General features: G+C 39.7%; 1 protein-coding gene across 1 annotated transcript; it reads left to right on the forward strand.

Moving 5' to 3' along the window:
- Positions 1–1,787: 1,787 nt before the first annotated feature.
- LOC136280702 (uncharacterized) lies at positions 1,788–16,499 on the forward strand (the record flags this gene model as incomplete). The annotated part of the gene is made up of 2 exons (XM_066166361.1): positions 1,788–6,333; positions 12,439–16,499. Coding segments are annotated over exons 1-2 (8,607 nt in total), but the record flags the coding sequence as incomplete, so codon positions are not given.
- Positions 16,500–23,196: the final 6,697 nt, after the last annotated feature.

Here is a 23,196-nt window from a genome sequence, read left to right on the forward strand (position 1 = left end):
AATTTAGCTGGATCAAACTATGCAAATAACTAGTATGTCTAAAAGATAGTAATGTTGCGGCACGTCCTGTTCATAGTTAGTTTCCAAAACTAAGATTTAAGAGTACCCTTCTCACCTCGAACGACATTCTGTCCGAGCACTGGATTCCGGGTATAGTTTACTGCATACCAAGACGATTTTTTTAAAATTTTATTTTCATGGGGTGGGTTGTGATTAATGTTAAAAAAAAACTCTGATTGGTCTAAGGTATTTGTTTCGATGGCCTGTTTTCTTATATAATGATGCGCCAACAGCGTCTAAGGATGCACAAACTTCTTTTCTGCTCTATCATTATCTGAACTTATCATCATTATCATCTGAACTTATGTCTGATAACGTTAAGCACACAAGTCGTAAATTATCCGCTTTTTGCCTTCGTACCTTCTAGATCAAAGCAGTGATGCGGTTTACTGGTTTTAAATAAGGAGAGAGAGAAAATAATTACTTCTTTGTTGTCTGTTGTTAATCACATCACAAAAGCCTACACAAACTAAATTAGCGAAAGATGCATTCTCTACAGCATCAAAGACGTACGAAAAGAAAAGTTCTTATTTTTCGCGTGACTCAAAAAATTATGTAGTTGTCATTCAGTACATTTACAAGTTAATATATTAACTAATCAAAATGAACTCATTTGAATAAGCTTATTGCGCAATATAAACATGTTTACATATCATGGAAGGCCAGCTCTATTCTCACCCGAACAATGAGGCGACATGATCAAGAATTGTTTTTGTGTTTGAAGAAAATTTTAAATAGAATCAATAGTTACTCTGTGAGGTCACTCTGTTCAACAGCATTCTTGTCATGAAAAGTATCATCATGTGGTGTTATATATTGCGTAGGGGATTTTTATGTTAACCAAGTCTCGAGTTTTCTGGTGATCTTAGTATCATATAGTCACCTACTTGAACTTGATCGGCACAGATTCTTCACTCATGCCTTAATTTAGGTTAACTATTCACATAAGATGCAAATAGCAAACGCTGATCGAGGCGGCTTGTGTAAATATAATTGATTAGATTATTGAATTTTCAAAGTAACGAGAAAACTAGGGAGAAGTAAAATCGATAACACTTGAAAGGGTAGTGGTGAATGAAATACATCTGCTGACTGCATAACAAAAAAGGGTGCATTGGTAAGAAGGGAAAGATAATTGATTACAAGATTGGCTAGAAATACGTCAGATAACTAGATGAAAGTAGCGACATGAAACGTTTAAGATTGCTGTTTCAAATTCGCAGATGTAAAATCATTTACAGCGGCAGAGTAGGCACGTACTAAACCCAGTCTCTTTTTTATGCTAGAGAACAACCCCCTTGAAAGTAAATGAGTTTGATACCAATCCGTAGAGCTTCTTTGGTTTCAGAAAAAAAAGGCCAAAAATTACCTGTGATAGACAATCGTATGAATTTTCCCTATTGTCGTGTTTATGACTACAGACCTTCTTTCATAATAGAGGATATGATGATTATCCTTTAATTTGCAAGCAAACTAGCCTTCTTGGCTTTGCTTTTGAGCGACAATGTTAAGATCTTTAAACATGTTATCTATTTATTTATGAAGCATCTTTTCATTACTTTCACACAGGTACAGGTTATTTTAGAACATCATTTGACTACAAATATCCAATAAAGGTCCTCTTACAAGGACTGTTTCATAAGAGGAACACAGTGGAGATTTTGAGGACCGAGTCTTATTCTGACTAGTAAGCTTCGCCAAAGAATCCACGCCCTAAAGCACCAGGTATGGCAGCTGCCACACCTTCATCACTTGCCAGTTCTGTGGAAAAGACGAATGGAGCTAAGCTCTGCAGACTTCTTATTGATGGTGGTACAGCGGTTTTGAGGAAATGGCTCGATACCTTTCACCCCCCCGGCAAACTAGCTGCTGGTCTCAGCTCTCACCACACAACACTGCACACTCTTTTCAAGAAAAAGGTTCTGCGTTTAGCCCAGTGGGACCAACTTTTCCCACCCAGTGGGGATCCACCTGATTCCAAAGAATTTGATATCACTCTTTTGTTTCTCCTTTTGACCAACATGTGTGGCCTCACCCCTCCCTCCTCAGGATGGCACGCGATGCCACCTGTTGGTGACACCTCTTTCGTGGCTAATCTTGCTCGAGTGAAGGTTTTCCGCAATGAGCTGTATGGCCACGTGTCGACCACTGGTGTTGAAATGTCAGTGTTTTTGTCTCTGTGGCAGGAAATTCGCGCAGTCCTTGTTGATCTTGGGTTTGACCAGGTAGAAATAGATAGATTAGAAGCGGAACATAGTGGAGAGGAAGACTGTATTGACTTGTTACGTGAGTGGTCTGAAAGTGAAGAAGATACGAAGTCACAGCTGAGGGATATACGGAATTTCCAGATACAGATGCATGAAGACGTTGCAGATCTACGTCAAAACCAAATAGAAGACCAGAAAATACTCGAGGATACCAAGTTTAGGTTGGAGAAATTGTCCCAATGCCAGGTAAAAACTCTTGAGGCTGTTGAAGAAATGCAAGTAGGTATCGAAGAATTTAAACAGGTAGCTGAGTACGAAAAGAAGAAGAGAGAAGATCATTGGGAAGCTGAGGCCCTTAAAAACCTAGCGAAGGTTGACTTCCGGGGGGACATTGAATATCATGCGCAAAGATTCCAGGAAGGAACCCGTGAGTGGATCTTCCAAAAGATTGATGAATGGTTAGACGACAAAAGCTCCGAAAATCGAGTAATGGTCATCAGTGGTAATGCTGGTATGGGAAAGTCAGTTATCTCCGCTGTTGCGTGTACGAGAATGCAAGAAGCTGGTCGACTGTCAGGAAGCCACTTCTGTCAGCACAACAACATGTGCTATCGAAATCCGCAGCTGATGCTTCAATCCTTGGCCTGTCATTTGACTCACACCTTACCCGAGTACAAGGAAGCTCTCGTGGAAAAACTATCACGGAATCTGGGGGCACCGCTCAACAGCATGGGTGTCGAAGCGCTCTTTGCTCTGCTTTTGAAGGAGCCTCTTAATGCTGTTAAAGATCCTGGAAGAAACATCTTGATGGTGATAGATGGCTTGGACGAAAGTGAATATCAAGGACGCAACGAGCTTCTCGATGTCATTGGTAAGCATTTTTTTAAGCTCCCAAAATGGATTCGATTTCTAGTGACAGCCCGACCAGAAATAAACATTACGGAGAGCCTGAAGCATCTGCAACCCATGCACCTTAACCAAAAACAGGAAGAGAACTTAAGCGACATTAAGCGCTTCTTTGAACTACGTCTGGGAAACCAATTTGAGCAAGAACGTAAGAATGTGCTCTTGGACAAACTGGTTGAAAGGACCGAAGGTATTTTCCTGTTTGCATATTTTCTTAGTGCTGTACTCGAAGAGAATGCCTCGCCAATTACTCTCGAGGAGGTGGAGAGCAGATTGCCTTTGGGTATTTCATCCGTTTATCTCGATCATTTTAAACGGTTAGAAAAGGAACTTTGCAAAGAGTTAAAGATTGGAGAAGAACAAGTGTTACGTTTCCTATGCGCCCTAACCGCTTCTAGAGAGCCCCTGCCGTTGGCCTTTGCCTCCAGAACACTACAACCTTCTGGGAACTGTTCCACTGCCAGGCGAAAAGTAAATAAAATAATCGCCTGTATCTCTTCTCTTTTGCCAATCTGCCACGATCGAGTTCACTTCATCCATAAGTCTGTGAAAGATTGGTTAACAAATACGTCGTCGTATGGTCGACATGAATTCATCGTGGACGAGAAGGAAGGGCATCAGATCCTCTTCGACCTTTGCACTGCTGAGCTTGACAAAATTAAAGACAAGAAGCTTCTTGATTCCCAGTTCAACGACGCTGAACAGTACGCATTGCAACATGGTGTCCAGCATATGACGGAGCTGGATGGACTGGGTGATCATTCAACAAACTACATTGTAGATCACCTGGTAAATTCCTACGTCATAGATTTAGAACTCATTTTTTGTAGACTTTGTGTGAACAGCGTGGTTCCTTCAGATGATCTCCAAAGTGTTCAAAGGAACGTCAACGTTGCTTCACTGCAAGAGGGAACTTATTCTCTGTTACGCCATCTGTCAAAAACCCTTCGAAAACATTCCTATCTGTTGAAGGACCACCCACAAGCTTTGTTTCAAAGTCTGGTCAACGAAGGCTCCCCCGAGCTATCCCCTAGAGCAGCAACAATCCTTGAAAACAAGCTTCCTCATACCTCTTACATGAAATGCTTAGACAAAGACGAAGAACAAGGAGTAGTGAAAGGTCGATTTTACTGTTCATATACCGTAGCATGCTTCGATGTTTCACCTGGAATGGATTATATGGTGTGCGAATGCCGAGACGGAACAATTCATCTCTGGTCTCTTCAGACAGGGAATGAAGAATGGAAGCGATCTTCCCTAACTGCGAAAGAATTTCAGAGCTCATCGCGTTGGGAAAGTCTATTACAGGATGAAGGAGCATATCGTGGGGTACAATATGGTTTGTCTTTTTATCGCTCAGTAGTTTTTGATGCAAGTGGGAAATATGTCCTACCGGGATGCCTGCGAAATGTTTATACTCTCGATGGAGAATCATATGAGCGTTTTCCAAAAAGCGATTGCGTTTTTTCAAATTGTGCGTTTTCTGGAGACAGAAGAACAATTTTAACTGACTGTGGTGATGATCCAAAGAAACTCTCCTTGTGGAGCATGGAAGATGGCATGAAGCTATGGTGCATATCTTTGCAAGAAAACATTGCATCTTTTTCTATTTCCCAAGATGGATCACTCGTCGCAGTTGCAGATAATCCTGGGTCTGTGTTTATTATTGATTTGGAAACAAGGCAAGAACGATGTTTGAGGAAGATCAATTATTCCCCTTGTGGACTGATCCACCTCGCCTTCAATGTTAAGTACACCTTTGCCTGTGGTTATCTAGGTTTCATGTCCGAGCAGTTTGGATGCAATAACTACAGCTGGGTGTGGAATTATGGGAATGAGTACCAAACATGTTCATTCCAAAAGGAAGATCTATTCTCTTCCTCAGCAGGCGTCTCACCGCCGTTGTTTCAGAAAGGCAATTTTTTTTTATGGCCCATTGATTCAAGCACTTTGGACTTTGATGATTTTTATCAGCAAAATAGAGGGAATTGTCTGGTGCAGAGTGTAAGTCGTGTTTTTCCAGATTTAAGAGCAGGGTTTTACACGAGGTTATCAGACAATTCGATACTGGCCAGTAGCCCATCTTTCAACTACGTTGCGTTGGTAGACGTGAGTCATCTAGATTGTTCTTCTGAAAGCTCAGCAATCAATGAGGTGATGCTTTCACCTGAGGGAGATACTCTGTATTCCCTTTGTTCGGATAACAGTTCTTCTGAAGTGACCGTTTTAAGATTGTCGAATCAAGAAATTTTAACGTCGAAGGCTTTCGTTTTTTCGTCTCCGTTTCTTCTCCCTGTGAAGAAAGGCGTTGTAATTAGTATGGGGAATGGAGTGCCAGAGCTGTGGAATTTTAAATTGACCGGACGTATTCGACCTCTTCCCAAATTGAGTGGCTATGAAAGACTTTCTCTTATATCACCTGAACTCATAGCCTGTCAATCTGAAAATCTGTTATCTGAAGGAACATATTCACCAGACTCATATGTTTTTTCGCTGATGGAACTGAGCTATCATCTTTTAAGCCCCATCGCCTTTAAGATGCTTGAAGTAGACATCTTCGACGTTACCAGTGAGGAGTTTATCTATTCTTGGAAAACAAAAGTTTTTTACGACGCCAGAATTGAATTTGTTTACTGCAATGTTCGGGGTGAATTTCTCGTCTGTAGTTGCGAGGAAACAGTCGATGGCCTTCTTGCCATAGAAGAGTTGACATTATGGTGGAGAAAGAAAAACTCCCACAAAAATTTGTGGGAAAGGAAGAGTAAAAAGTATCATGGAGAATCTTTTTCGCCCAGGTTAATTTTATCGCCCAAAGAAGAGTTTGTTGTGACTTGGGATTCCCTCAATGCAGGTTATGGATTACATATCCTTGATGCCAGATGCGGTGAAACGAGGCACAATCTGCTTAAAAACCACGATGACATTGTTGATTGCAAATTTGCTTGTGACGGTGAGTCTTTGCTTTGCTGCACTAGCGACAACTTCCTTCGATTGTTTCAAATAAGAACCGGTGGCCTGCTCTGCATACTCGACATAGAGGAAAGGCCGTTCAGTTTGGGGGCCTCCGCACGTGAGGATCTTGTAGCCGTTGGTTTGTTGTTGGGTAGATTGAAATTTATCCATGTGGAGCTACCAAGAAGAAAAGAATCAGAACGTGAAGGTATAACAGTAATGGATCTACAGGCGTTCGCTTTTAGTCTGTTGTTATTCACTATATATATACAGTTAATAATGACGGTACAAATCATAATTAAATAAGATAGTTGATTTTATTAGCCCTTACTTATTCAGACTGTTTTATTCAATAATTTTCTTAGCTTAGTTGAATCAATGGATTTATCTTTTTTATTGTAATTATTTTAGAGTCCACTGACAGTTTACATTGCTTGTTCATTTCTTGCTCAATAGAAAGGGAAAGGATAAGTTTAGGCCGGGTTTTGTTAATTTATGTTCTTCGAAAAACAAAGCTGAAATTCAAACGTCCTTTAATGAACAATGTTTTGAGACTATCGAGATGTATTTCGGAACTCTGCACCAATTCACTTTGAAGTTAAAATGTGTGTTTATCACTTGCAGGCTTACTGACCAAGACTAAATGGAAGTGAACGGAAGAAGATCAGAGAATTTTTGCTGCTCTCAAGAATCGTCACGCATAATTTTGAACTAACTCTAAATTACCAATCCACCGAACACTATTGACTGTACGTCGATCAGTACAATGATATGGACGATTTCGATATTTTAAAGCCCAGATACAGCGGTTTGTTCGCCTAGTTGGACACTAGCGGGAGCAAAGCGGTCAAACGTCTGCGCATATTTAAAGGCAGCAGCGGTGTGGAACCAAACTGTCATACACTCCCGCATTTTCAATAAGATTTGGCGCAAAAAAGCGCCAGAATTGAAAACATCAAACCATGTAATTCCTGAGGTCACCATAACCATGGAGTCGAGAGTTCTTTTACATGGTAACTATTACTGATTAAGAAAGCTGTGTGAAAAAAATCTTATCTGAGCAGACAGTCAACCTCAGATGAAAATATCGCCTTAAGCGGTGACAGGTCAAACCGTAAAGAAAAACATAAAAAATATCAGTGGCGGCTGTGAAATTTTTCCCCGACGCCTTCTTCACCTGAAGAATCCAGCATTCGAGACTTGATACATTTGCTCGGTTTGCATTTTTTTCGTTTTTGTTTGTAGGATTTTAGTTTAGATTGTACTAAAGAAATCCGAGAACTTTTTCGTTGTAAAATAGAAACCTTCGCCTTCGCCTGCCACAAGTTGAGCTGAGAAAATCAAACATCTAAAGCGACGCAGAAGTGAAAATGCAGCAGCGGGGCTTCATTTTTGCTTTGATGTTTTTGTGTTAGGCTAAAAGTTTGAGGGCAATTAAGCGCGTGAATTAGCAAATGTGACTTGTTTTCTTTTTATTAACCTTAATTTTTCATTCACACTCGAAGTATGATTGTCTTTCGAATTCAGTGTAACGAAAGTGTCTTGCAATGGTATGGTCTAGACATTGCATTATAGAACGCCGGCAGATGGGAGAAAAAAGTATCCCATGCACTGTAATGGAACCTTTTTGCTTCTTGCATGGCTTAGGAATATGGAGACGTACAGGTTTTCTTGCAACCTTTACTTTCCTTGACGCACTATGGTTACAGTTATGGCTGGTGACCGGTGTGAACAAAAGTCTTCAACGCTTCGCAATCTTTAGAGGGCATCAACTCCTCTGTTCATGTGTCTCTCCACCCCAATCTCCCCCCAAACCCTTCCCCCTCCCCCCTGACATACTAAACAAAGACACACATCCTTTAGAAGTCTTGCGGTTAACCGCAGCAGACTAATCTTTTGTTTTTCTCTGGTGTGCATTGGCGTAAAAATGAGCTGAAGTCAGTTATTTATACAAATTGCTGCTATGCACATTTTTACAAGACAAATAAAGAGCACGTCGTGTCTTGTTTTCAATATTTTAAGCTGATCGAAAAGCTGAGCACTGATGATTGAAGAGGAGGTTGAGACAAACTATAAAAATATCTATCGGCGAACAACGGTAATATCAGAATTCCTATTAATTTTTTTTTCAGGGCGCAAATACTCCTGCTCTCAATGCGCGAATGCGCGGTTTCGTTTGTAAGATAATCAATCGCGTAGCATTGACGAAACATCCCTATCCCACACACTTATTTGAGAGTGTTGAGGAAAAAAGGTTAGAGTCTGCGTGAAGCTTTTAATATTGAAAATGCATACAGCGTAAGCTGGAGGTCGTTCAAATGAATAGAAGCTCCATGGAAAGGAATCGTAGATCAATCATGCGATCTTTCTCGAAACTGTTCTCGGTCATTAACTTCTACGCCAATTTCCAAACACAATTTTGATATTCCAGTGGACAATTATGTTGTGAAGAATGAGCATGCCGTACTTTTAATGAATAGGCCACTCTGATATAGAATGGAGAGCACAGATTTTAAAGCTATTTCCTAACATTTCTGAAATATTGATGCGTCTGGTTGTGATAAAATACTACTGTTAATTCATTCGCTAACATGATGTACAAATCAGGTGCAATTATTTCCCATCTCCCAGCAAAATAGATTATATTGATGCTCCTATCATGAGAATTTATATGAAAGTAATATCATCAAAATTGGACTTTGTAGCCTGTTCAAGTTCCTGTTTCAATTCAATGAATGCCGAATAACTTCAAACCCTGTATTAGCGCTTAAGAAGTGATAATGAAATTCTTTCTGCGGTAAATTTCTCTTCAGTCACCCAACGAATGAAGTTCGTAATTTAGTCTTACCGTGCACATTTATTGTTATGTATTTCATGCTTTTATCAACGTAAAATGTTACTGCAGACTTTGCGCCAACATTTTGAATGCAAAGGTAATTAAATCATGCCCCAGGCATTAGTCTCTTGGCGTGAAACCGAACTATCAATCATCTCTGTTCAATTTAGCTGGATCAAATTATGCAAATAAAAACTACTTCCCACGACTCTGAAATTGCTGTTGGCAACGGAGTCGAACTAAAGAGTAACTATTCTTAAGCTGTGTAAAAACCAGCTACCGGCGTTGAGTATATACAGTTAAGTACACGTTCAGTACTGGAGAGAGTAATGTAAAGGTAAGAATGATTGCTAATGTTTGTTTCCGAGAATTGTAATTCTCTCAAATGATGCATTTGTCGAGCGTTCCTTAGCATTTACAACATTCAGCATGTTTTATTTCTTTAATGCGGTAAGGAAGGATTTGAGAATACATAAACGTTTTAAACTAAATTCTCGCCCATTGTTGTTTTGTCCAATCATTTCTCTATTTATTTCACGTTGAGTTGAAAATGCTTCACATTTACATGCGCATCACAAACCCTGCCTCTTAGGCGAGACAGCGATACAAGTGGTTAAATTTTTAATCAGGCTTCTCTCTTTTGTGCAGTCGTATAGATCAATCAGTTTGACATTATCGAATAGTATGTGTAAAAATTTTTCGTATGGCGAGCGAATTGTTCGCATAGAGCCGGAGTTTTCTTCAGAATTCGCTACAAAAGACCGATCCAAACCCAAGCAAAAAATAAGACAAAGAGACTTTTATCTCCAACCTTTCTTTTAAGATATTTTTTGTGAACTGACTAGCATGACTTATCGTTATTAAGAAATTAATCTTGGTGAGCATTAGTGGACCGAGTGTGTTATTCTTTACAATGTAAAACTTGCCATGACATAAAGCAGAATTTCACACGGGAAGAAATTTGGCGAAACATTGTTTGATTTTCTTCCCACGTCAAGGAAAATTATTCAAAATTCATTTTGCGGCAATATATTTTATCGTTTATTCAAAGTCTCTGTTTCATGGTGGGAAATAACATGACCATTGAGATAAAGAGTTCTCTGTCCGTTCAGGGAGAAGAAAAGCTTGCTTTAAACTTCATCCTAAACTTTCAATGCGATCGCTGGTTGAAGTTAATTATTTCTTACTTCGAAGTGAAATTTGAAAGGTTATTGGCCTTTAAGTTCGATCTTTTGACCGAAGCGTCAAATTGGTTCTTAACTTGTGAGCAGGCTGTAACACGGTAGCGAGATCAAAGACGACAACAAAGGGCCAGGGAAGAAAACCTCGCTAGTTCGTAACTCTTTCTCGCTGCTTTATCGCTTGTACCGAATATGGCTGCCTTCTTCTTACTTTTCAGACATTGAGAGTAAGGGAGAATTCTCGAACCTGCATGAAATAGTTTTCCGCAGAATTCTTGTCAAAATGTGTCTGCATTTTTTCGTAGGTACCTGATGATTTTTAAAAAGTAGCTGTTGTACATAACAGCAAAAAATATAGCAAAAGCTATCAGGCTTTCAAGTCAAACTAATGACACTTGTTTTGATATTGCGATATTTTTGGAAAATTATCCTGTTCAAAGATTGTTTGATATTTAAATTTGAAGAAAACAGTGTTTTTCTCTCGTTTTACCGCGTCGTTAAAACACAGTTATACTTTCATTCCTATTCCTCTCCAAACGAGAGCGACTTAGCCATTTACCTATTCGTGGCTTCGTTATGGCTATTCATTCGTGATCGTGAACATTCTTATCTGAATTCGGTGTATCCCTCGCGCTAATATTGATATCATGGTATTGATCTCATAGTTTTCTGCGTTATATCGTACCTCTACTGTTACTGGTCAAAAGGACGCGTTTACCATCCCTCTTCAACGTACGCAATAGAACCGGCGCTGCTATCGTTTAGGAATAATCAATGTGTTATTTTATTCTGACGGATCGATGTGAGCAGAAAGAGCCAGATATCTGAAGTAAGACAAGAGATGACATACTCCGAGGTTAATTGCTGATTTAAAGCTATATTTAGGAAGAAAATTATAAAGTCGAAGCAAGACCATTTTTAAATCAATCCAGCTCAAAGGAAGCTCTCTGTAAATATAAATTAACAATTGATTCATGCTTTAGCGTGCACTATCGAATTATGGAGCACATCGAAGTTTGGAGAGCACGAAAGAAGTGTAAATATATTATTTTTCCCCGCGCTAACAATGGCCGCTCGCGCGAAAAAACATTTCTGGCGAAGCGATTTGCTCACGCTATCAGCGTGCACTATCGGGATTTTGAGCACGCTTACGTATACTGAATTTGATTGCGCGGCTTTGCTAGCTATGTTATAATAGCTATTAACAAGCACACAGAAGTATAACGAATGTCTATGGCTACCAATGACATACATGAAAAAATTACTCAGTTCTGATTGGTTAAGATAAATGCAGTTTTCAGGTAATTCAGAAGAGGGTTAATTCCGTGCAAAGAAGTAGCAAACCAGACATTCTTATTGGTCAAATATCAAAGAAACTCCACAGATAGCCGATCAAATGCGAGCCTTGGATGTCGCAACATTTGGATACGTTGAAAATTTGCGAGCGACACAATGGCCGGCGTTTTAAGTAGGTTTTCTTTCGCCGTCGAACAACAATAGAGCAGCTAGAAAACAGCTCTAACAACGAAATCACTGTAAAAAGCACTGCTTTTTGGTTGTCGGTTTGGAAAAAGTGGTGTTAAGAGAAGGGAATTGCCAAGAAAAGAAAAAATTACGAGCCGACCCAGCTTAACACTTTACTCGAGCGATTCTACACCGAAATTAAAAACAAACATGGTTAAACCTCGGAAACGACGATTCCATTCATCGAAATGGATTCGGACATAGACTCAACAATCCTTGAACTGTTCAACCGGACTTCGAACTTTGCGCCTTAAAGATGTGAAAATATCCTTTTATAATATTGTTTTGAGCGTACGTAGTTGTTTTGACCAAACACACCATGTCACTTGCAGATTTCAATAAATTATTTTTGCACTTGATGCGCGCGCTTTGCTTCTGCATAGTTATGATAAGCTATCTCGTATTTTTTCACGAATATTATTAATACATAATCACATGATTTTTCTCGTGCAATTTGGAATAAATAAGCACTCATTAACTTTTTCAGAGACCACAAGTTGCACTCGCCCTACGGGATCGTGCAATTTGTCAATTTTGTTAGTCTTTGAAAAGATTTACGCGTGCCTATTTATTCAAAATTGCACTCGAAATCATGTGATTACCTGTACTAATAAACATGATTTTAATCTTTGAAATCTTTTGCTCATTTAGAGTTAAATCATTCTCCTAAATTTTTTTTTTCAACTATTTCCAGTCGAGGTAGCGTTTAGGCAACCATTTTCATTCGAGGTAGTGTTTAACTTGTTTTTATCTGGGTTCCGTATCAATTTAGGATTGAAAATAGCATCTGTACCAGTAATGGCGACTTCTACATCCACACCACTGGCAAGCTCTGTGGAGAAGACAAATGGCGCCAAACTCAGCAGACTTCTTATTGATGGCGGAACAACGGTTCTAAGGAACGTTTTTGATCATTATCACGCCCCTGCAAACCTTGTTACTGATCTCTATTCTCACCGTAAAACTCTCCATTCTCTCTTGCGAGGAAGAATCCTAAAAAAGCGACAATGGGACATACTGTTCCCACCGTCTGGGGTTGCTCCAGACTCCAAATCATTTGACATCACATTGTTGTTCATCCTTCTTACCAACATTTGTGGCCTATCTTGTCCATCCTCAGGATGGCATTCTAAGCCACACGCGAGTGATAACTCCTTTGAAGCAAACCTTGCTCGCATCAAGTTTTATCGCAATGAGTTGTATGGCCATGTCACAACCACTAGTGTTGACGAGTCAACTTTTAACAATCTTTGGCAGGAGATAAGTTCTGTTCTCGTTGCTCTTGGACTGGATAAAGCGGAGATAGATAGATTGAAAGATGAACACTTCGGGGAGGAAGACTATATTAATGCACTTCTCGATTGGGCTAGCAGTGATGAGGATATCAAATCACAGCTAAGAGACATCAGACGTAACCAGACCGAAACCCGGGAAATTGTTTCTAAGGTGCTGCAGGCCCAACACGATTGTGGCAAAGTTCTTGAGGAAAACAAGTCAAAACTAGAAGAACTAGCAGAAAACCAAGCTACAACTCGGGAAGTTGTTCAAGAACAACATGAAACACTGAAAACAGATTTTCAAGAAGTCAAGCGCGAGATCGAGCAGTTGAAGAAAAAACAAGAGAGAGAAAGATCGGATAAAATTCTCAAGAATCTGATGCAAGCGGAGTTTAAAGGAGACATCGAGCATCACGTGAAAAGATTCCAAGAAGGTACACGGGAGTGGATCTTCAAAAAAGTCGAAGACTGGCTGAATGACCGGAACTCCCCAAACCGTGTAATGGTCATTAGTGGAAATGCAGGAATGGGAAAGTCAGTTATTTCTGCTATCATTTGCAAAAGAATTCAAGAAGCAGGACGTTTGTCGGGAAGCCACTTCTGTCAGCATAACAATGCACGGTATAGCAAACCTCAACTTATGCTTCAGTCCTTGGCTATTCACTTGTCTCGAACCCTACCAGAATACAAGAGAGCTCTCGTGGAACAGCTATCAAGGAATCTGGGGTTGGAACTCAATAGCATGGGTGTTGAAGAGTTGTTTACTTTGCTTTTCATGGAGCCTCTAACTAAAGTTAGCAATCCTGGCGAAAGCCTCTTGATGGTGGTCGATGGCCTGGATGAAAGTGAATACAAGGGGCGCAATGACCTTCTCAACGTGGTTGCCAACCAGTTTTGTAAGCTTCCAGAATGGATTCGACTTTTAGTGACGACGCGACCAGAGATAAACATTGCTGACAGCCTTAAGCGTTTAAAGCCCATTATACTCGAGGAAAACAAAGAGGAGAACATAAGGGACATTAAGCTGTTTCTTGAGATGCGTCTGAGCCATCAAATGAAGGAAACAGAGAAGAGCTCTATTTTGGAGAATCTGGTTAAAAAATCCGAGGGTGTATTCCTTTATGCTTATTATCTCATTGATTTTATCCAAAAGAATGTGCTGTTTCTCACACTTGAGCACCTGGAAGGAACCTTGCCGCTGGGAATTTCATCTGTTTATCTATGTCATTTTAAACGGTTAGAAAAGGAACTTTGTGAAGAGTTAAAGATAGAAGAAGAGCAGGTATTTCGCTTTCTTTCTGCCTTGACAGCCTCTCGTGAACCATTGCCTATAGCTTTCGTTTCGAATATGTTCGATTCGGATGGAAAATCCTTCACTGCTCACCGTACAATAACGAAGGCGATCGCTTGTATCTCTACACTTTTGCCTTTACGCAATGATCGTCTTCACTTTTTCCACAAGTCGGTGAAAGACTGGTTGTCTGGCTCTTCTGTCTATGGTGACCATGAGTTTATCCTAGATGAAAAGAAAGGACACGAAATTCTCTTCAACCTATGTAAGATTGAGCTTGAAAACGTAAAGAGAAGGAGCATTCACAATTGCACTTTCAGTGACACTGAAACATACGCATTACAGCATGGTGTCAAGCACATGATTGAAGTGGATTCATTTATCAGAGACCCAGTAACTACTGGGGTTGACGGTCTTATCGAAGCTTTCGTAACAGATTTGAAACTCGTTTACGCTAAACTTTGTGTGAATAGCAATTGCCCCTCGGAGGATCTCTACAATGTGCAAAAACGCGTTCAACTCGCTCTGCCACATGAAGAAGTTTGTTCCAACTTGGACCTTCTTCAGGATGTTCTTAGAAAGCATTCTTTTCTTTTAAGGGACCATCCTCTGCTGTTTTTTCAAAGTTTGATCAACGAAGGCCTACCTGAACTGTCTTCCATAGCCGCGTCGATCCTTGACAATGATCTTTCTCATGTGTCATACCTTAAGTACGTGCACACAGGAGAAGGAAATGGTGCTGTTAAAGCTCGTTTTTCCGATTCTCATCGGGTGGCATGTTTTGATGTTTCAGCTGACATGAACTTCATGGTCTGTGAATGCCGTGATGGAACAGTCCATTTGTGGTCTCTTAAAACAGGGAACATCCAATGGAAAAGACCTTCTTTTATCACAAGACAATATGTGGGGGTTCATCCTTATGGCGTGTTTAGTGATTTGGGTGCTTATCGTCCAATTGGTGGTTACGTCTTGACTTTTTACAACTCTGTGATCTTTCATCCAAATGGAAAATACGTCCTACCGGGGAACCTCAGGAACGTTTACAATTTGAGTGGAGACTGTGTAGAGCTTTTCATCGACAGTGAGTGCAAATTCGCTCACTGCGTATTCCCCAAGGATAAGAAAGCAATGTTAACCGACCGTTTTGATAATCCTAAACAACTATCTTTGTGGAGTATGGAGGATGGGACAGAACTGAACCGTTTTACGTGTGAAGAAACCATTTCAGCTTTTACGATTTCCGAAGATGGCTCAAAAATCGCTTTTGCCGACTTAACAGGTTCTATCTACTTGCAGCAAATAGGTAGATGGAATGCACCTGTTTTTCTCAAGTGCATTAGCAAGGCTTGTGGATTAATGCATTTCAGCCCAGATGGCGAGGTTCTTTGTTGTGGCCACCTTCCATGTGAGATAGAACATGTTGGAATGAATAATTACGGCTGGACGTTTGATCATCACCGGAAATTCACATTTTGCGATTTGACAAATCTTGCTGCCCTTTGTTCATCAGGTAAAATTCTCTTGTGGCCAATTCAGTCAGGAAATTCGGTACTCGACTACTTTTCCAACTGGGTTGATGATATACGTGGTGTTTTTCCATGCTTCTCTGCAGGATTCTTCAAGAAGCTGGACAGTACAACAGTATTGACGGGTGGTCCATCCTTTAACTACATCGTCGCAGTCAATGTCGATGTTCTAAGTGCAACCAATTCCACCTCCGCCAAAATGAAGGTCAGAGAAATTGTAATGTCTGTGGAGGGAGACGCTATATATTCTATTAGCTCAAGTGATGATGATTACAATGCTAGCGAGGTACTAGTGACTGTTGTAAGAATGTCGAGTAAAGAAATTTTAACGAAAAAAACTTTCACCTGTGGATGTGTGTCTCTTTTACCTACCAAGTCAGGTATTATCCTGTCTGTTGGCCAAGATACTCCACAACTGTGGAGTTTTGATCTCCTGGAATGTATTAAACCTCTTACCAAACTGCGTGGTGTAGAGAAACTACCTTTTTTATCGAGTGAGGCGATAGCTTGTCAAAGACACCGCCGCATCATAACATCAGAGGAATTGTGGGGCTTGGAGTGGTCTCGATTAAGCAAGGATGAAGATGAATCATTGACACCAAATGTTGCATTAGAGACTGAAATTAGCCATTTCTCACCTGAAGTCGGCGATGTTTCATCTAATGAAGAGAATGCTGTGGATGATTCTTTATGGGCGGGTGACTCAACACGTTTCAGCGATTCCCATTGTCTTGGCTCATTTACCTTTATTGCCTGTCAGTTATTTCGAATGCTCGATGTAGACATATTCAACGCAGTTACCGGAGAGTTTGTTTCATCAATGAAGACGACTGTGAGTCCTAACGACAAAATACATTCTGTTTTAGTCAATCTTCGTAGCCAAATCCTATTATGTTTCGTTGAGGAAATATTTGATGTTGTACATAAGGAAAAAATAAGATTCAGCTTGAGCGAAAATAACTGTGGAGTACCCATTTGGTGCAGACATTCAGAGAGGTGCGAGGATTCTCCTTTCGATCCTTATTTTATCTTCTCTCCTGGCGAAGAGTTTCTCATTACGTGGGGATCGCTAGATTCAGGCTATGGACTGCACATTCTTGACACAAAAACTGGAAAATCATGCCACACCTTCATTGAAGATCATGACGACATTGTCGGCTGTAAGTTCGTTGATAACGGCGATATTCTTATTAGCTGCACAAGTGACAATTTCCTTCGTTTGCTCAATGTGAGGTCAGGCGAACAGCTCAGCATGCTAGACATTGGGGAGCAACCGTTCAGCTTAGGTGCCTGCCTCAGTAATCATCTTGTTGCCATTGGATTGTCAGGAACCCGAATGAAATTCGTTCAAGTGGAATTACCAAGAGCCAGAGAAGTTGCAGAAAACAAAGGTTAGAAACTGATTTATATGCTCGGTTATGATTGGTGGCATTTAAGGATGAAAGAGAACTGAAATAATATTAAGTTGAAACCAAATACCATAACGCATAGGGTACAAATAGTTGTCCACTGGCAATAAGAGGAAGGTAGAATTATGCGGTATAATTTACTCGTAAGTGCCATCTCTTTACTAATAAGAGGCAAGCTTGCATATATCTCACCAGCCCGATTTGAGCACTGATAGGATAGGGTACACGTCATGCTTATGATTGGACAGTGTAATAGGACAGTTAAAGGGACGGTTAAGACGTCATGCTTGTGTAAGTGGACCGAACGCATCGTGTGCGCGCGCTTTTGTCAAGCATTTCATCGAGGTAAATCGATGTCTTGGTTTTGTCATAATTTTTATTAATTGGTAACAGGACTTCATGTCGTTCAATTCTGTCTGTAATCATACTCGAGGTTAACAAATCGGACTCCCGCCTCGCGGTCGTCCGATTTCGTTAATCACTCGTATGATTACGGAACGAATCGGACTTCAGTCAGTCCCATTACAGTTATTAGTCAGGTAGCATAGCTATATGGGATCAATATCAGTATCTGGGCAACTGCCCACCTACCCCTCCCCTAACTCCACAACAGTCAATTGACAACAAGTTAAGGTTAATGTTGGGTTAGGGGAGGGGTAGGTGGGCAGTTGCCCAGATACTGATATTGATCCGCTGTATGTCCTTTAAAATGATAAAGCATACTGATAATTATTTGTAGCTTATTAAATTTCTCGCCCATTCCACACTAACCTGTAGATCAAGTCATTAAAACTCAAAGTCAGTCATGTTGATACTAAAAAAAACTTACCTTCTCTCTTACTCTATTTACAGTAATTAACCTTAATGTTATCCTGCAATGATGTCATTGTTGTAACTTGTGGTTATTTTTTTTTCTTTTTTTAGGTTCAATTACCAGTTGGAATGAAGCAAGCCGGACAGAATGGAAACTCAACTAGAAGAGCTTTTCTGTCAGCTTATCACACATTACTGAGAACGCACAGTCTCTTTTACTCGGTAAACTACGGCTGGCATTGTATGTAAAGCGCCCTACGCGCTAGGAAGGAGATTTCTAAGAATATTCATAAACATATGCAGTTTTAACCGTATTTAATGGCTTTTTATTTTTCAAAAGATTGGAAATCTTAAATGGACACTCAAGGGGTTCACCTCTTGTTGCTTGACTCATGTAATCGATACTACACACAACTGATTACGTACCTGACTGGCTACAATAGGTTTTGCTCGCAAATAAGGAAATACTTATCAACTGTACATAAGATTTTTTCACCGATTTTGGCACGAATTTGATTAAAGGATTACTGGAAAAGAGAGCACAATTACAATTTACTGTTGTTTTACAACCGTTTTTAGTTTATATACACAACTATTTCCAATTTCAAGTGTTGCTCAAATTACGAAGATTTCATCAAGCGTTTACCTCAGACCTTTTTTCTAAGAAAAGATTTGATACATCCCTCCAAGTAATTTTTCCAAATATTTTTTGTCCGTTTATTATTTTGTTTGTTTTTATTAACAGAAAGATGAAGCAGCCCGCACTCTGCTATGTTGTCTTGTGTCTCTGTGTACTTTATGAGTGCTATATCACTTTTTATGATCCAAGATCTTGTTTCCGTGATTACCTTTAGCATCAAATGCAAAATGGTAGTAAAGGGAAAATCATTGAGAAGAGGCTTTTTCCACCAACCTAGTTCTGCGAAACACTCCAAATGTCCTTAAAAACCTTTGTAGTATTTTCGCTGTGATGAAAGCGGAGTATATAATTTGCGTCTCAGAAATTATTGGTCGGTGCGGAATCAATGTCTTCAGGCCAAAGTTGTCTTGAATACAGAATTGAAATTATCATTATTAATAATCATTGCTTTTAACACACTTTCACTCCCTTAAGAAAATATACGACATGACACGCTTCGACAGCAACTGATGGATGATTCGTGATAACTTGTGGCTATCATCAAGCACTGGCTCAAGTCACCTTAAAAGGCACACGCATGACTCAACAGTGGAGGATCAAAAACGGGAATTGGCGATATTTTTAATAACAAATATAGTCCAGTGTTCAGGTGCTAGTTTCGCATTTGCATGACAGAAAAATAAAGAAACTCTTCGGCCCAGCGCAAAATTTTGACATAAATATAGTCAGTCGAAAAAGCGCTCAAAATAATTTGTATGATCCAGTGAAAACTCCAGTAATCAGTAGCATTTACTAAAACAACAACCACTCACCTCTCCTTGCGTACTAATAGTATGTCCTGCCTACCACCCCTCCCTGAGTACGGTTAGATTGCATCCCACCCCTCCCCTAAGTACAAACGGTCTGCCTCCTCCCGATAAAACGGTCCAAAAAATGGTGCAAAAAATAGTCCAAGGGTCCAATGGTCCAGTCCATATTTTATCCTATGCGGACATCAAACCGTTCCTCATTCCACTTCTACCTTGGAACAAAAACAAGTTTTAAATCAAACATATCAGTATTGGCAGCTGATATTGTCGGACGACCACAAAACTGGCAAAAGCCTTTATGACCATTTCATCGGCGGTTAGGTTGGAAAATAAGGAATGCTGGAGTTCAAAACCAGAACCGGACTTCTCGGAATATCTGGAATTCTTGAAATGACTGAAAAATGATAAATTTAAAAACATAATAAATTGATAAATAAATAAATAAGAATATAATGAAAATGAATAATTAATTTATAATTAATTAATTGATGGTAAATTCATAACTTAATTAGATAATTAAATACAAAAATTTTCTCTGAGGATCCCGTGACGTTAAATAAATAACCACTTATCGGCACTGTTCATGGTGATGCACATACTAGAAATAGTAATAACCATCAGTAGTAGTAGAAAAAGTAATAAATGTCCAGTGTTCGTCGGACTAATTTTCATCCACCACAGCAAAACCAAAGGTACTCATGCACAGTTTTTTCAGAATTTGAAATGCCTTGCCACCCAGCTTGAGCCGTTGCTAGTGTTTGTTACCGATGGAGAAAGTGCACTGTCAGATGCTCTGTCTGATAGTTTTCCTAGTGCCACTCATCTTCGTTGCTTTTTCTATTTCCGTAAAAAACATCGAGGCTAAGCTTGTATCTCTCGGCGTAAAGGAGCACAACAATATATCGAGTACAGTTTTGGAAAGCAAGAAGGAGCAGTTCACGAGATGGGTTTTCCGGATGCCACCAGCGAAGATATGTTCCATGCTGTTCTGGCTTCATTGCAGGAACCGTGAGCTAGAAGGGAACAAAAAGAGTGTGGGACATCGAGTTTCCGTAATTGGATGCTTCATCGAGCCCGGATAATGAAGGAGTCCATGATCGCATCTGTCCGGACAAAGGCAGGTCTTGGGTACCGACCAGATAAATTTTACACAAACGATTCTGAAAACACCAACCGTCGCTTGAGACACAAAACGGGAGAAAAAGAATTAGGCGAGACAGCTTTTGCCAAGGCTGTTAGAGAATTAATTGAAGATGAACAGGAAACTGAGCTTGTTCTAGCTGTTTTTAATGGATCTGAGTTCTACCAAATAAAAGAGCCTTTTAACAAGTTCCAAATTTCGAGAGATGAGCGGTTTGCTATGAAGGGGAACAACGGAAGAAGAAAGAAGAAAGCGTCTATGCTGCTGATATAAAAGACTTACATGACATTACTGACAACCCGTGTGGGGCTCAGGCATGTTTTGTCCTATGCGAAATACACAATAATCATTAAAATAAAATTTACTCACCAAAAATACAATGAAAGGTGCACTTGATGCTCATATTGCAGAAGAAATGTGAGGAAAGCAGATCGTCTTTGATTCGCACCTTACAGGTGTGGCTGGGAGACTGGAAGGGTGACTCGTTCTCTCTAATAGAATGTGGCAAGAACTTTGGGAAAGGCTCGGAGAAGTAATATTTTACGTATGGTTTCGGGCAAGAGACGATGATTTATTGTTTCGTAATATTTTAAAAAGTGCATTGGTTTTCAGATCACGCAGATCGATCTGTAAACTATGAAATTATTTGATATGAGCACAACAGTCCGATTTCTCGAAAAGTTTTAATGCTTGGTTTTTGTTAAATGCTCCGGATATTAAAATATCATCACCTTGTTTTTGCGCGAACTGATTAAATCGTTTAAAAACTTCTTTCTTATTAATAAAACACAGTTTTAGCAGTTTTAGAGATAACTTTGAAAGAGGCGTTGCTCTTAAAAATTACTGGCGCGTGGAGATTTATATTCTTGATAAAGTTAATGAACACGACATGGTTCAAGGTTTCTTTCCAAACAATAATAAACACGTCCGTGACAATAAAACAACAAGCAGTGTTGGCGTGACAGTCTGGCAGTTTATCGATTGACAAGTAATAATTAAACGAGACCCGCCTACCCTGATTTAAAAAAAATACAATCATAAACTCCTGGCGAAGGTAACAAAGTTACAACACATGAAGACAAGGAAAGCTACAATACAAGAAATTATTAAACGGGAGAGATGGGAGGGAACTGAAAAATCGAGCGAGCTGGTGATGCGCCTGAGGCGAGAACCGAGACTGATTGAGTCGCAAGGCTGCGGGTTAGAACATAGTGAGCAATGAACGGAAGTGCGTCATTAGACTGTCAATTTCCCCAGATAAATTTAGTTGTTTTATCTTACACAAACCACTTAGAATAGAACCTCCTTCAAAGAGGGAATAATGCGGTCGCACTTTGGGTTCGCTCGCCAAGTACGTATCGTATTTACGTCCACTTTTCCACTTAGCACCCACAGTGCTCGAGGTCTGTCAATAATTAACCACGCTTCTGGTTTATTTACCTTGAAGTAATCTTCGGCATCAGTTTTTAGACTGTGAGCTACATGTAATTCTACTACGTGCATCCCAGTGAACAGTGCCCTAGGTAGTTATTTTTTTGTTACGTCGCATGGTCCCCTTCATCTTATCGAGAGAAATTTTGCACTCTTTTGTTTTATTTATAAAGAACTGGTTGTCCTCTTTTTCCCTTGTATTTTTATTTTTACCATATTTTTTATTTAATTAATTAACTATTTATTTATTAAAGTTTATATTTTAAATCATTAATTAATTTCAATATTTTCTATTTTTTCGGTCATCCCGGGAGTTCCGCGTATTTCGAGTATTCCGGTTTCGGTTCCGAATTCCGGCATTCTACATTTTCCAACGTAACTAATCGGCGGTAAGATTTGTATGAACTATTTAGATAGAATAACAACCGAGGGAAACGGCATGGTACACTGGAATCAGAGGAGTAACGTAAACTACTGAATACACAAAAGCCAATCGATAGGCAACACATATTTTCAACTGTGTAGTTAATCTTCTTCTTTCTCGGATGGCCAATCCTTAAGAATTATTCCTCGATTATCAGGTACGTAAGCCATGATTACAGTTGAGAGCATGCATCTCTTGCCCAGCATACTTAAATTATCCACAAAGACTTGTATCGACCTGTAAGCCGGTTTTTTTCGATATGAGTTAAAGTAAAATCAGTAAAATGGCTTCGACTTTCGGCGATGTTTTCCGGTCGTTAAAGAACAAGTCCGAGGCGAGAGATTTCATTTGACGAGTAAGAGAATTTCTTCAAGTCATCTGTTCTTAATTTACATCCGCTGCTTTTTAATTTCAAATTGAAAGAGACAGTGTTTAGTTATGGTCAGGTGAAGCTTGGAATTGATATCGTAATTTTAGGCCAACACGTCCTCTGAAATGCGTCGGGTAATGCTCAAATTTGTATCAAGAACAGTGCGATATATAACTTGACTAACGCTCATCATGATCGACAAGTGCACGGTTATGGTTAATTTAGGTTAATAAGCCAATTTAATAAACGTAAGATAAAAATGTAGGTAGGAAGTTGTGACTCAGTAGGAAAAATTAAAAGACTGCCAGCCCCAGAGGCGTGAGGGCAATCATGTAAGCTGCCTATTGCTGTCTTGAAGCAACAATTAATATCGAGGCGCACTACAATTCCTGAACGAAA

The sequence above is a fragment of the Pocillopora verrucosa genome, chromosome 5 (genome assembly GCF_036669915.1).
Source record: "Pocillopora verrucosa isolate sample1 chromosome 5, ASM3666991v2, whole genome shotgun sequence".
NCBI classification, from domain to species: domain Eukaryota; kingdom Metazoa; phylum Cnidaria; class Anthozoa; order Scleractinia; family Pocilloporidae; genus Pocillopora; species Pocillopora verrucosa.